This window comes from Cinclus cinclus, chromosome 4 (assembly GCF_963662255.1).
Source record: "Cinclus cinclus chromosome 4, bCinCin1.1, whole genome shotgun sequence".
NCBI classification, from domain to species: domain Eukaryota; kingdom Metazoa; phylum Chordata; class Aves; order Passeriformes; family Cinclidae; genus Cinclus; species Cinclus cinclus.
Window position 1 is genome coordinate 25,238,998 of NC_085049.1, and position 13,782 is coordinate 25,252,779.

At 42.2% G+C, this 13,782-nt stretch overlaps 1 protein-coding gene across 1 annotated transcript; it reads right to left on the bottom strand.

The window, feature by feature from the left end:
• Nucleotides 1–1,122: 1,122 nt before the first annotated feature.
• Nucleotides 1,123–11,949, bottom strand: CMAS (cytidine monophosphate N-acetylneuraminic acid synthetase). The gene is made up of 8 exons (XM_062490930.1): nucleotides 11,789–11,949; nucleotides 9,031–9,173; nucleotides 8,658–8,813; nucleotides 5,866–5,999; nucleotides 4,888–4,982; nucleotides 4,030–4,201; nucleotides 2,370–2,520; nucleotides 1,123–1,618 (listed from the first exon to the last, which is right to left on the bottom strand). The coding sequence occupies exons 1-8, from the start codon at nucleotides 11,947–11,949 to the stop codon at nucleotides 1,344–1,346; spliced, it is 1,287 nt and encodes a 428-aa protein (XP_062346914.1). The 3' UTR covers nucleotides 1,123–1,343.
• Nucleotides 11,950–13,782: the final 1,833 nt, after the last annotated feature.

Genomic DNA, 13,782 nt, shown 5'->3' on the forward strand with positions numbered 1-13,782 from the left:
TGTCCTCTTGTTGAAGTGCATGGGATTTATCCAGCACAGAACCCTAAAAGGTGAATCAAAGGTGACACTTAAATTTAGGTGACTTAGAGCTGATTAGCACAGTAAACAGTTTATCCGGTAACGGTAGATAGGCAGTAAATAATTTCAGGTCAACATTTTGCTTTGTGAAAGGAAGTAAACACAAAGTCTATCAGAAGCCAATATATCAGGTGATATACTGGGAGTGTAACTATTTATACGAGACAATATTTAGCAGAGAAACAAAATAAAATGACAAGCTCTTATCATTCACCTCACTTGTAATTGCCTGCATACCATGGGCATTTTTATTTTTTAGCATAACCCAAACAAGAAATTGACTCTGATATATACTATTGCATTTGTAATGTACAATACAAATCCTATTTTTAATAAATACAAGCATGTAAACCAGCTTTAACATGCTATAAGTAGTCTGTATATATATTTTATATAAACCCACATCAACTACGGTTTGGTGCTGTTTTTTTTTTTTTTTTTTTTTAAACAGCAGCTGTTTTTCCATACAATTAACTTAAAGACCCTTATTTGCCTTTAAATCATTTGAGGTTGCAATAAAGTCTTCATAGAAAGAAACCAGGTTTTTGCAAAGATCTCAAAGACAATTGGAAATTTAACTCCAAATTTGGCAAAATATTAATTTAGGCACTTCAATAAAACCCATGATAAGCAGACTCCAAGAGGCACAATTCCAAATGTGATTTAATTATTTAGGAGCTTAAAACTGAACACATGCTAAAGTGCTTTTTAAAATGAATATTAACTTGTTTCACAGTAACTGTGTTGTATTTTTAAAATAGAGGAGGAGTTTTATTGGTAGTATTTTACACCTGACTTCTCCAGCATATGTTAAAACTCTTCCTTGCTGAGGATAAAGCCTGTAAAATGCAAACACACAACCACACCACCATGCACTTTATGAAAGAAATGCAAACCACATGAGCAAAATTGACAGAAGTTTTGGTTTCAAGCCTGAATTACAGATCTTCAAGTCATGCAAAATCATTGATCCCTGAAAACATTCAGATCATGAAATAAAGATGCATCATTCCTGTAGGACAGGTGTGAAGATTAAGGGTAGATTTAAAGGGCATTCTCTTTTGTAGTGTTCCTCCCATTTCATTTAAATGGCTTTTAAAATCATCATGGATATGATCAGCATACAATAATTAATTATGATTATATGGGACCTGGAATTAGAGGGAGATACCTTTTTAACTCTACTGTGCTGTAAAATTTGAAAGGTAAGCATTCCTTTGGGATACGGATGTACTGAGGAAGAAAAGCAGGATTGACCAGTGGCGTTACTCTTTTTCCATCAGTTCTTTATTTCCTTTCCTGCTGTTCTCATTTCTCCCCATCTCCTTCCCTGCTGAGCTGATTTCTTCCAGTTGCTTCCTTGCAGAGTTCACTTTCTCTAAGAGAAGGAATATGTGCTCTGCAAACTCCCGCACGGCTCCACAGCCACCTCTGCTCTTGCAGATGTAACCAGCAGCCTTCTGAGCAGCAGCACAGGCATCAGCAGGCACACCACTCATGCCTGCCTGCTTCAGGCACTCCACATCAGACTCCTCATTCCCTAGGGAGGAAGATGACAGGCAAGGCCAAATATCACAGAAGGGAAAGAATCAGATTTTTTCTCAGTGTTTTTCTGTGTATGCACTGATCTGATTTTTGAAATGTGTTTTTGTTTGGTTTTTTTTTTTTTTTTGGTCACAATGTTCATCTCAGCAGCTCAACAAGCACTTTGCACATGCAAGTCAGGTGCTGGAAAACCTTGATTATCCATGTAAATGCTGATCACACTTCACAATCGTCAGGCAAGAGAATGGTATTTGTAAGAGCAGCTGAATAAGCAGGACTCCACACTTAACCTGTCACTGAAATACAGTTTAGCATAGTACCACATGGCTTTCAGTTCTAATTCTGTCCATTTCTGATTACCATTTCAGAACATAATCATACAATACCCCTCTGAAATGAGCTATAATAAGTTCAAAATTGTCAGCTCTAAGTGTATACTTATCAACATTTTGATATAAAAATGTTTCCTAAAAATAAAAGCTTTCCTATATCCCATTGGAAAAGCAGTGAAGACTTCCCTTACCAAAATTACACAGATTCATTAATGTCTGTTATATTTAGATTGTACCCTAACAGGCCTTAAAACACCTGCTTTTGGTGATTGTGTGCTGCAATGTGCACAGCAATCCCATTAAATTCAGTGCTGTATTTACAAAGAGAAAAGTGCTTTGAAGCTCAGTGGCAATACAAATATTCTATTTGTCTATGCTATTTAAATTAATTAAACCAAAAGAAAAGGAACTGACCTAAGTAAGCCACCTCTTTCCAGCTCAAACCCATGTCTTCCTGCCAATCCTTCAGAACTTGTAGTTTATTTGTTACATTGACTTTTGCTACACATCCCAGCTGCATGGCTGACAGTGTTTTTGAACAATCTCTGTCAGAGATGAGTCGAACCTATTGAAATAAAATTAGAGTAAGTTCTACATCCAAAGAAGTATGACAGATAATTTGATTTACTATTACAAAAAAAAAATAGGCAGTTTTGCTTGTAGAAGCTCTTTCAGGTACCAGAAAAGCATTGAATGATTGATTTTCAAAACTCAGAACAGAAATAACTAGCATCACACAGAGTCTTGAGGTTCCTTTAGGAAATAGAAAAACCTTTCTGCAGCCCTCCCTGATGTTAAAAAATAATTTGCATGTGTCTTTTTAAATGCAACCTGTACTAAATAAAATACTAAATATCACAGTACAGTGGCATGGTGACTACCTAGTGCAGTATGATCTAATTAAGTCACAGCGTGGAATGAGAGAATTCCCAAGAAAGATTTCTGAAATATTTACCAAAGTAGAATATGAAGTTTTTTCCTTGGCCCTTCTACTCAATAACATAACTTTATAACAGCATTTCAGGGCATCAAACCACCACCACAGACTGAAGCAGCACAGCACATTTATCTCTGGAAGTTCATTCCAAATTCGAAGTTCCAAGGATCATGCACAAGGTAAGCTAAAAGCAGAAGATAATTGCAGCAGGGTTTTCAGAAATCTTAGATGCAAAGCCTTCGGGTTTTCTGTCAAAGATGTAGACAAGCTTATCTTCCTTAACTGCTTGGCAAACAAATGCTTGGCACTGATTTTAAGTACAGAATGAAGAGAAATGGAGCACAAGGCAGGATTTCAACAGCAACATATACTAGAAATTAATGAAGTGCAGCACAAAGACCTGGAGGTTTTTAATGAAACATTCCAAGTCAAAGAAGGTATGGAAATGGGCTCCCACAGGCAACAAAATAGTGATTACAAGCTTCCAACCCCTCCAGCTTCCCAGAAAATGAAGCTGAGGGACTGCTAAAAAAACAGCTACTCCATTTCACAAGAGTGGGTTCTGGGGTGACCTAAGTGCAGCCTTCCAGTGCCTGAAGGGAGCCCACATGAAAGATGGAGAGAGACTCTTGACAAGGGCCTAGAGTGACAGGACAAAGGGGAATGGCTTCACACTGACAGAGAGCAGGGTTAGATTGATATTGGGAAGAAATTCTTCCTGTGGGGGTAGTGAGGCCCTGGCACAGGTTGCACAGAGAAGCTGTGGCTGCCCCATCCCTCAAAGTGTTCAAGACCAGGCTGGATGGAGCTCTGAGCAACCTGGGATAGTGGAGGGAGTCCCTGCCCATGGCAGGGGGGATGAAACAAGATGATTTTTAAGGTCCAGCCTAGGGCATTCTATTATTCTGTGAAATGGAGAAAGATGCTGTAATTACTTTGATTGAGAACTTTCTCAAAACACTTATTTTCTTGAGGGTTCTGAGGATAACATTTGTCCCAACCAATATATTATGCTGCTTGATCACAAGTACTGTGAAAAAACTTCAACTTCTGTGCTGCAAGAATATAATTTTTTAGAATCTTTTAATGTGCAGGTTACATGAAACATGAAGGCTCACTCTTCAGAACAGCACTTACCTGGATTCCTCTTTTCTTTAACAGATCAATGCCAACAATATCTCTGTAATCATAGGAGACCATTTCCTTGTGATCTTCTGTCACATAAATGCGACCGTTGGTCAGGCATCCATCAATACTGCAAACCAAGAGCTTCACCTCTTTTAGTGGCTCTTTGCCAAAATATCCAAAGCTAGACAAAGAAATTATGTCTTTAGGATGGAAGTTTTTGCACACTCCAAAATCCCAAATACTTCCCATACAACTGTGACCTTCAGAGAGAACAAACAGCTTTGAAATTCTTCTTTTCTAATGTTTTTTCTCATCACCATCACTCTCCAACTATATTGTCCCTCTTCAAAGAAATTAACAGAACCATCCAAAAAATGGCTCATTTATGTCATCCATTAAAAAATTAGGATAAAAAAGGCACAGAAAATATACTCCATTCCCACCCATTATTTCCTTAGAGCAGCTGCAAAGAAAAGGGAGCTGGTGAGGTGGGGATCAACTCATGCCCTTTACAGAAACACCCTCATTCCTGGGCATCAGTTACAGTGGTCTGGAGCATGGAAATCTGGGGCACCTCAGCTGGGAAAGCCAGAGATGATGCTAACACACTGCTGTGACATAGGGGGGGCTTACGCACTTCACCAAGCTGAACTTTAAGGAGAAAAACCAAACTACCAAAACCCCACCATGTAACAAAGGTAATTCAGTTGATTTCAACAAAGATAGAAAAAAAAAAAATGCTGGGCTGAAATAAAGCTGCCCTACTATCTTTGATCTCCATTGCTTATTCCATACTTCATGAATTCACATGACTACAGTTTGAAACAAGCAGCATCAAAGAAATAAGGGAATAAAAAGTGCTTTTACCTCAACACTCTCTGCTCTGCAATAGGCCAGTCAATGTCTATGTCAATATCCACACTGTGTTCTGCACGCATTTCATAGTAGGCCATTTTACCACCCTGAAGGAAATAAAACCCACTTAAATTTTCTGCTTGGGTCAACACAAACATAAAACTCTACAATTTAGCAGCATGCAATGAAAGCCAAGTGTCTGGTTGCACAGTGGCCACCATGGCTTATATGAAAAGTGAACCATCAATTATGTTTTTGCCAGACACACAGAACCATTTGAAGGAAACCTCTACAGGGTTAATAACTATCTCCATTTCACAGCTAGAGAAAGTGTGCAAGATGTTATCCATTATGGCAATTACATCACACTAATTTTACTAGATCTCTCAATCAGCAAAATAGTGATGCCTTCAGCATTTGCTTGGGAAGACTATGATTATTATTTGCTTACTATTACTTAATTTCTAATGGAAAAATATCCACCACACCTCACTGTTGTTCTGATGTTCATCCCATCACTACATTGGGATGTAAACACCAGGAAAGGGAAAAAGACTGTTAAAGTTACATTACAAAGTTGGCATAATATTAAACTGTCTGAGAATACAAATGTACAGATTATGACAAGGCTCTGACACTGCATGAAGCTCAGTTGCACACCTTTAGTGGCACTGAAATGAATTCAAAGATACACTGGGGAACTCATGCAAAACTCAACTCAATATTGTATTGGTTTAGGGTTAAAGCTATATAATACATTTCTTTGCATAAATTTGCTATGGAGGATGCTGCTATGGGAACTGCTCTAGCTATAACTAGCCTTGCTAAGCTACAAATAATTAGCAAACTGAGGTGCAAACTTCTGAGGTTAGAGTGCTGTTATTTCACACTGACTGCATCAGAAATCAAAAGAGAGCATTGAATTCAGAACCTTCTTCAGCATGAGCAGATGCATTATTCTGAAGAGCATGAAAAACCAGAAGCACTAACCTGCAAGTAGCCCTTCTCAATCAGATGCCTCTTGGCAAAATAAAATGAGCCATTTTCATAGAGCTCCCCAGGCCAGTCTTGCCTCCGGTAGCGCTTTGCTGGATTCAAGTTTTGGGGTTCTGTCATCTTGTTGTCTGTTAACAGAGGAAAAAAAAAAAAAGACAAAATAAACTTTACAGAATTCCTGCTCAGAGTCACTTAACTTCCCAAGCAACTTTCTGTTGAAAAATTAAGTGCATCATTCAGTCACCAACTTCTCTCATTATAGCCTTTGTTTCTTAACTTTATAAAGAATCACAGACTGGTTTGGATTGGAAAGGATGTTAAAGATCATCCAGTTCCAACCTCTTGCCACAGGCAGGGACACCTTTCACTATCCCAGGTTGCTCAGAGCCCCATCCAACCTGGCCTGGAACACTGCCAGGGATGCAAAATCCATACCTTCTCTGGGCAATCACTGAATTGCTTCTCCTTCTTGGAACTGTGGATAAACTGGAGGACTAATCTGTATGCCTAGCAGTGGAAAAGGAAACTTTTCATTACCACTTTAGGAAAGAAACCCAAACCAACCAAACAAAAACAACAACAAAAACCTAAGCGTTTATTTGCTGCAAAACTGGTTCCTACAAGGAGTAGGTGGGACATTCTTCCAAACTGTCCTTGACAATGTGAAAGAAATACTATTCCTGTACTCCAGCTCCTAGTGCACATGGGAATGCCTGAATGCACTCTGATACCTGAAAGGGCCAGCCTAAAATCTGGATGGTAAAAAAAACCATACGCGAATAATTTTTGCCTGTGAAAACATCTTGACACTTCCCCAAAATACATCCTATTTAAGGATATGCATTAAATCCTCATAAGTGGTTTAATCAGTGTCCACAAATAAACACACAGCTGTCTGTACAAACATCATCCCAAAATGCCCCAATATTATTACCAATGACAGCTGTACATGCAGCAGAAACGAAATTAGGGACCAGAGACTTTTGTCCTTAAGCCCTTTCAATCCAGATGTACAAAGCAGCTAAAATTCACTGAAATTCATCCAGATCTCATGATCCAGTAACCACGAGGAAGATAGAGGGCATTCTCAAATACCCAAAACATCCTTTAACAGGCTTTAACAGACATACACACACCTTGTGTTTTATAACCAACTAAAGCTTTGTGCTCACTGAAGTAAACATTTCCAGTCAGAGAGAGACACCTCTCTCTTTCAGGGTCTATCAATATTAAACCTTAATGCAGAAGGAGCAACAGAACTACACAGAAAGAAAAAGCCCCATGAAATTCTTTTAGCATAATCAGTACTCTAAAGCAGTACAGAAAAATAAAAAGAAAAAACTTTGTATGATGCTGCTGGGAATCACTGTCACCTGAAACACCACACACCTGAAAGGCTATTTGCATTTATCCTTAAGCTGCTTGTGTTAGCACAATGTGTTTCCAGTTCTCAGTCCTCGCAGATGAATGATTCCCTCTCTCTCAACACATTAAAAATGGTAGAATGTCATTTTATGCTGAAGAATTACTGTTTTTTTAGGTAGGCCTCGGGGCTTTCTTATTTATGAATCTGTCTAAGGCACACAACCACTTCAGGAAGCCACATGGCACATCCACATGAGATTTATTCTTTCACATTTGTCCCTTCCAGCATCTCAAGAGGTGCATGTGGCTTCCTAAACTGCAATCCACAGAATCCTGAAATTTCCACTCATGCTTTTGATACTCGTCTTATACTGCACAGTGTCACTTAGCTCTCCTCTTATGAGGAACAATGACAAATATCTGAGCATTTACTCTAAACAGTTCTTAACTTTTATTCCAACTTATCTCTCAGATCAAGCCTCCTTTATTACACATGCTCTTCTACAGCATGATGCTTTCTAAACTAAAAGATTAAAAAAAAAATCATCTGAAGCAATTTATATTTCAACAGAATGACTGTAATGCCTGAGTAACTTTCATTAAAAAAAATAAACAAAACCCCAAAAAACAACTCCAAAAAATGCCATCCCAGAACTCCAGGGTGAGAGTGCCTGAAATAACCATTTTTAAAAACGAAGAAAAAATTTCTTTTTTAACCACAGAAACAAAGCCAACGTATATAACATGTGGAATAGCTCTTTGTACCAAGACAAAAAGTGCCTTGTAGCTAAACCAAGGTACAGTCTTTATTTGTAAAATTTCAGTCTTTGGACAACTTGGCCACTGTAGCTGAGAGGCATATTTTCTCTGGGAAAAAACAGTCATATATTTCTGGGTGAGCTAACCAACATGAGTTCAGCCCTCATGACTCAAAGGCATTTTGCAACGTGACATAAGTCAGCAGCCAAATTATCAGGATGAAACAAAGCCTAAGCCTCCAGGCCAAGAGATTGCCATCCCATCCTCACCAAGATTTTATCTCACATTATTTGTCATTTGTGAGCTACTGCATAGCAAGAACACTTTTTTAGTTAGGACCTCAGTGTCTTGTCTGAATACACCCACTAGGAAGAAGTTAACATGTAAGGTTTTTTGGAACTGTATCTTTGGCCTAGAAAAGCTAATAGAATTTTAATTCCTACAAAACAGTTACAGAAAGGGTGAGGAATGCTCAGTAATATCAAGACATCAGTGCTTGGAAGGAACTTCTAACCCATCTCTAACCCATCACAAATCTCTCAGAGACAACTCAGTCTATGCCACAGACATCACTTCCTAAAATACCATAGGTATGAAAAGCAAGAATTTGGTATTAAAAAAAAAGTTAAGTATAACTGTAACCAGAAACATCTAAATATTACCTCCTTTCTTTACCTCACTCCATCTGAATTGATGGCGCCTCACAACAGAGAAGACGGAATCAAACCCTTCCTTCTGGATCAGATCTGCCACTTTTATGAGGTCACTGGGATGTAAACAGGGAGATGTTGCTTGAATATTTCCCACAATATCAACCTCTAAAGAAAAACAAAGAGAAATTTATGAAACAATTCACATCTCTAGTAACACATCTGCAAAGTGTGGTGTGAGTAGGTACCACACACCAATTAAAAAAAAAAAGATAATCTTTCTAGCTTTTATTTACTCAATGCTTTACTTATTTTTCTAAATAGTAAGTGCATCATCCCTCTCAGCTACAATATAAAAGCTCAGCATACTTTATCCCTGATTTACCACGATGGTGATTGAGAAACTCAGTGATGGCTTCTAGAGAAGTTGAGGAGTCTTGCGAGACTTCAGGGCTTCTGCGATGGACCTTAGCACCAAATTGCTTTGCAACCTTCTCGATCTCATCATGGTCTGTGGAAACCCATATGCTGTTGGCAGACAGTGACAGAAATGAATATAAAGAATAAATCCCACCATTATTGACTTGCCTGTTGTAATTTAACCTGAACAAAACCCTCCAGCTTGTTTATGTCCGACTTGCAATGAAAGGAACTAGTTCTTCTATTTGTGCTAATAAAACTATCCCAGTCAGTCCAACAAGCAGCTTTTAACAATGGGGATAAAACGTGCAATTCACCAGACTGTAAAATCTGATTCTCACATTCCATGAAGGAAGCTCAAGCAACACAAAATTTAGAAGTGTTACAAGAAAAATCCAGTGTCAACACAAAGAAGTTGTTAGGCATGTTAACAGATCAATGAATTGTGAATGCGTTGGGTGTGGCATTCGGGATAATGTAAAAGTTTAGTTTACAACAAGTAAAACTGCCATAAAGTTAAATTATTATCTTATGCTACAAGTGTGTTAAAATGTGTTAATATGGCATCATGCAATCCCAGAGGAGGAGCTGTTCAAGTTCCATATGTTTTAGCACAGAAAACTTCCAGTACTGGTAAAGCAAGTTTGTGATTGTTCAGGGAAAATAAACATTTGCAAAAGGAAGGGCTAATTCTGAGTATCACATGATGACCAAACACTGAGCAACTGTGAAGCCACTGCTGTCATCGTTGTTACAAAAAAGCACAAGAGGCGTAAAAACAAAAGTTATGAAAAGTCACCCTTCCTCTCTCAGCTGTGCTGGCATTCTCAATGCACTGTCCACAGCAAATGGTGCTGCAGTTACATTTATTCCCCCAAAGACATTGTGGGATCATCAGATGAAAAATATGTGTGACAGCAACAGCAACATTAAGTCACACCCACAAGAACAAATACACATGAGGTATTTTCCAGAAACTGCTTTGGGATGGTGAACTTAAATACACACTCCCCGTTGAACTACCAGAGTTTTGTTGTGTAACAGGTACACTGGACAGCTGTTCCACAGGTAACCAGGCAAACCTGGTGCACATCCACCTACTGCGCCTCAAAGTCAGGCTGCACAACCCTGACTGGCTTCCTGACAGACTGGCTGGGACAATTCAGATGTCAAACAGAAGCCACAGCAGGTCGTTCAGCAATATAGATTCACAATCATTAAAGAATTATCAATAACCTCAGTCAGAAGTGTTCTTGCCAGTTTCTTTATTAAAATAAAACAGAGTGCTGCATCCTCTGCTTTTCAGATACAGCAAAGAAGGTTTTTCAGGCTAAATAATGACAGAGCAGCTATGAGATAGAATGCTCTGGATCTAGCTGGGCTACATTTCTACTTGACTTGCTTTGAGCATTATGCAGCAGGTTTGGACTGGGAACCTGCCCCTAAGTGTTCTACACACGAAGCAGATCCTGATCATGGCTTTAATGAGCAGCAGATGTGTAGAAAATCCTCAGTCTTGCTCCTGCAGAAAAATCTGTAACACCTCTATTCGCAACACTAACACCACATGTGTTTCTATCTAGCTCTAATTATTGCTACCAAAGTTTCAGGCACTTGGCCACAAACTGAGCTTCTCTTCTGTGTCACATGGGCACACAAGATTATCTCCTTCAACTTGACATTTGAGTGAGTGCTTCTGATGTGCTGTGTCCAGCTGTGGACTCCCCGATACCAAAAAGGAAAATGTGAGCAAGCTCAACAGGAGCCAGCACAATGACTGGGCCTGGGATATGCCACACATATGCCAGGAGATGCTGAAACAGAGATCTCAGCAAGGAGGTGATTTCACTGCTGGGCAGATAGAATATAAGGTTTTTCTCAGTGAGTGCAGTGAAAGGAATAGAAGGGCTGTGGGGTCTCCTTCCTTGGAGATCCCAAGCTCAGAGCATGCTGTCCTGAGTACCCAGGTGACCATGAACCAAAGTCATCCTGTGCTTCAGCAGCTCACAGGAGATCTTCTCCAGCCTGGCAGTCCCATTTAATGCAGATGTCTTAGTAAAGTAAACCAATCAATATTTACTGGCAAACATCACCAGCTAGTGGCCACCCAACCACGCATCAGAACAACTTTAATTTCAAATTACTGTGCTGTAAGACTTTAATTCCTTCATTCCTCTGCTGCTCACCCTCAGTGGGAAGGGTTGAGTTCTTGACAAGGTGCTGCCTTGCCTGGTGCCACAGTAACTGCACGCCCTTGTGTAAAGTGAGGACCAATCCTGCCGCACTGGCAGAGTCACAGCATGGGTCAGGCTGAAGGGACCACAGCGGCTCATCTGGTCCCACCTCCCTGCGCCAGCAGGGTCACCCAGAGCAGGTTGCACAGGATTCCATCCAGGCAGCTTTTGAGTATCCCCACCGAGGGAGACTTCACACCCTCTCAGGGCAGCCTGTAAAGAAGTTCTTCCTCATATCCAGGTGGAACTTCCTGGGCATTACTTCCTGACATTTCTCCTGTCCCATTGCTGCCCCCGCTCCGGAGCAGAGCCTGGTCCCTGCTCTGAGCCCTCCCTGCAGACACTGACAGTCACCCATCCCTAAGACACACTTGACGGAGCGGCGGCTTCCCCCAACCCCTCCCTTCCCCAGGATCCCCCGGCACCTCCATCCCGAACCAGAACCCGCCACGAGAAAGGGAGGCGGAGGGGGAAGCGGCGCCTGCGCACCTGTGGAAGACGCCGGCGTCGATGGCGGCGCGCAGCACCCAGCCGATGAGCGGCACCCCTGCCAGCAGCTTGATGTTCTTCAGCGGAATCCCCTTGCTGCCGCCCCGCGCCAGCACCAGCGCGGCCAGATGGGGCTGCGGCCGCCCCTCGCCCGCATCCATGGCCGCGTCTCTGTCTCTGTCCCGCGCCCTTCCTCTCCCGCCACGCCCTGCCACGCGCGCGGACCGCCCCCTCAAGGCATGCCGGGAAATGTAGTCCTGCGCCGCCGCGCATGCGTGTGGGGAGCGCGGCTGGGAGGTGCCGAGGGGACAGCGAGGGACGAGCCGATTAGGGGGGCTCGAGGCGAGGATTCGGGGATCATCCGCCCTTTAGGGAAGAAAGGGCGCTCTTTGGGCACAAGGTTCCCTACAAAGCCCGGTCTTTGTGCCTGCTTTCACGGCAGGACGGACGGACGGACAGACAGACTGACGGACGGACTGACTGACTGACTGACTTGTGTGGTGTGTTTCTCTTTAGTCTCTGGAAGACTGAGAGGAAATCTCATTAATGCATGTAAATATCTCGAAGAGTGCCGAGAGGATGGCGCCAGACTCTCCAGTGACAGGACGAGGAACACTGGCCATAGACTAAAGAAGTTCCATCTCAAAAGGAGGAAGAACTTCTGCACACTGAGGGTGGCAGAGCCCTGGAACAGCTGCCCAGGGAGGGCCTGGAGTCTCCCTCTCCGGGGACATTCCAAACCCACCTGGACACGCTCCTGTGTCACCTGCTCCAGGTGACCCTGCCTGGGCAGAGGGGTGGACTGGGTGAATGATCTCCAGATGTCACCGTGACCATTCCGTGACTCTCAGCTCTCTGTGGAGGTGAGCAGGAGTGGGCATCCTGCCATCCCGTGGGCACGCAGGGCACGGCTGTAAGGAAGGTGGCTCCTCCGCCGAGTCGGGAGCTGAACGCGCTGCCCAAACACCGCGCCAAATAATCCCTGGTTTTCTTCCCTCCCCAAATTCCAGGGGTTTCTCCAGCGTCTTTCCCTTCCCTTCCCTTCCCTTCCCTTCCCTTCCCTTCCCTTCCCTTCCCTTCCCTTCCCTTCCCTTCCCTTCCCTTCCCTTCCCTTCCCTTCCCTTCCCTTCCCTTCCCTTCCCTTCCCTTCCCTTCCCTTCCCTTCCCTTCCCTTCCCTTCCCTTCCCTTCCCTTCCCTTCCCTTCCCTCTTGAGCAGCCCCGGCAGAGGGCAGAGCAGCCACACGGAGCCTCCTGGTGGGAAGGGGAGCTGGAACGCGGTCCTTGCTTCTCTTTTCCACTTCCTACAAATGTATTAAAGCATAAAAACACACAGTGTTGCTGTTCCAACTGTCTTATAGAAAACGAACGGACAAAATAAAGTAATCCACTGCTGACATCAGGCAGCACGGGAATTTGGAATTTAATATAGTTTAGAAAGTGGAAAGCAGAGGGTGTTGAAGAAGTCACAAAGTCTCTCCTGGAGACTCAGGATCTCAGTCCTGTGTCAGTCCATGGCGAAAACGTATCACCTGTGAGTCACTGATGTCCTCTAGTTATTCAAGATGTGTTGTGGAACAGAAGAACCTTATCCATCACTGCCAAACTAAACATTTCCACTTCTATTCGTCAGTAGGCAGGCGTTTAAGAAGAGTTCTGGGGGTTTCTTTGTTCTTTCTGAAGTGTTCCAAGAGACCCAGCAGTAATAGAGAGCTTGCTCTTCTACTCTGCAGGTCAAGGCAGCACCTTTCAAGCCTCTTTATATTTTTAGTAAAATTAAATTAGTAACCATAAGGAGGAGTGTGATTCCTGCACGTCTCTTTCCATGTACTTATTTTTAATTCTTTTATAAACTCTTAAGATTTTAAGCCTTTGCTACATCCAAACTCCCACACATTTAGCTGTATGCTTCTGTCAGAGTTTGCTGCGCCCACAATGGACCAAGCTGGGAAAAGTCTCCAAAATTATTGAGTCCAAGTTTTTGGCTGAACATGAC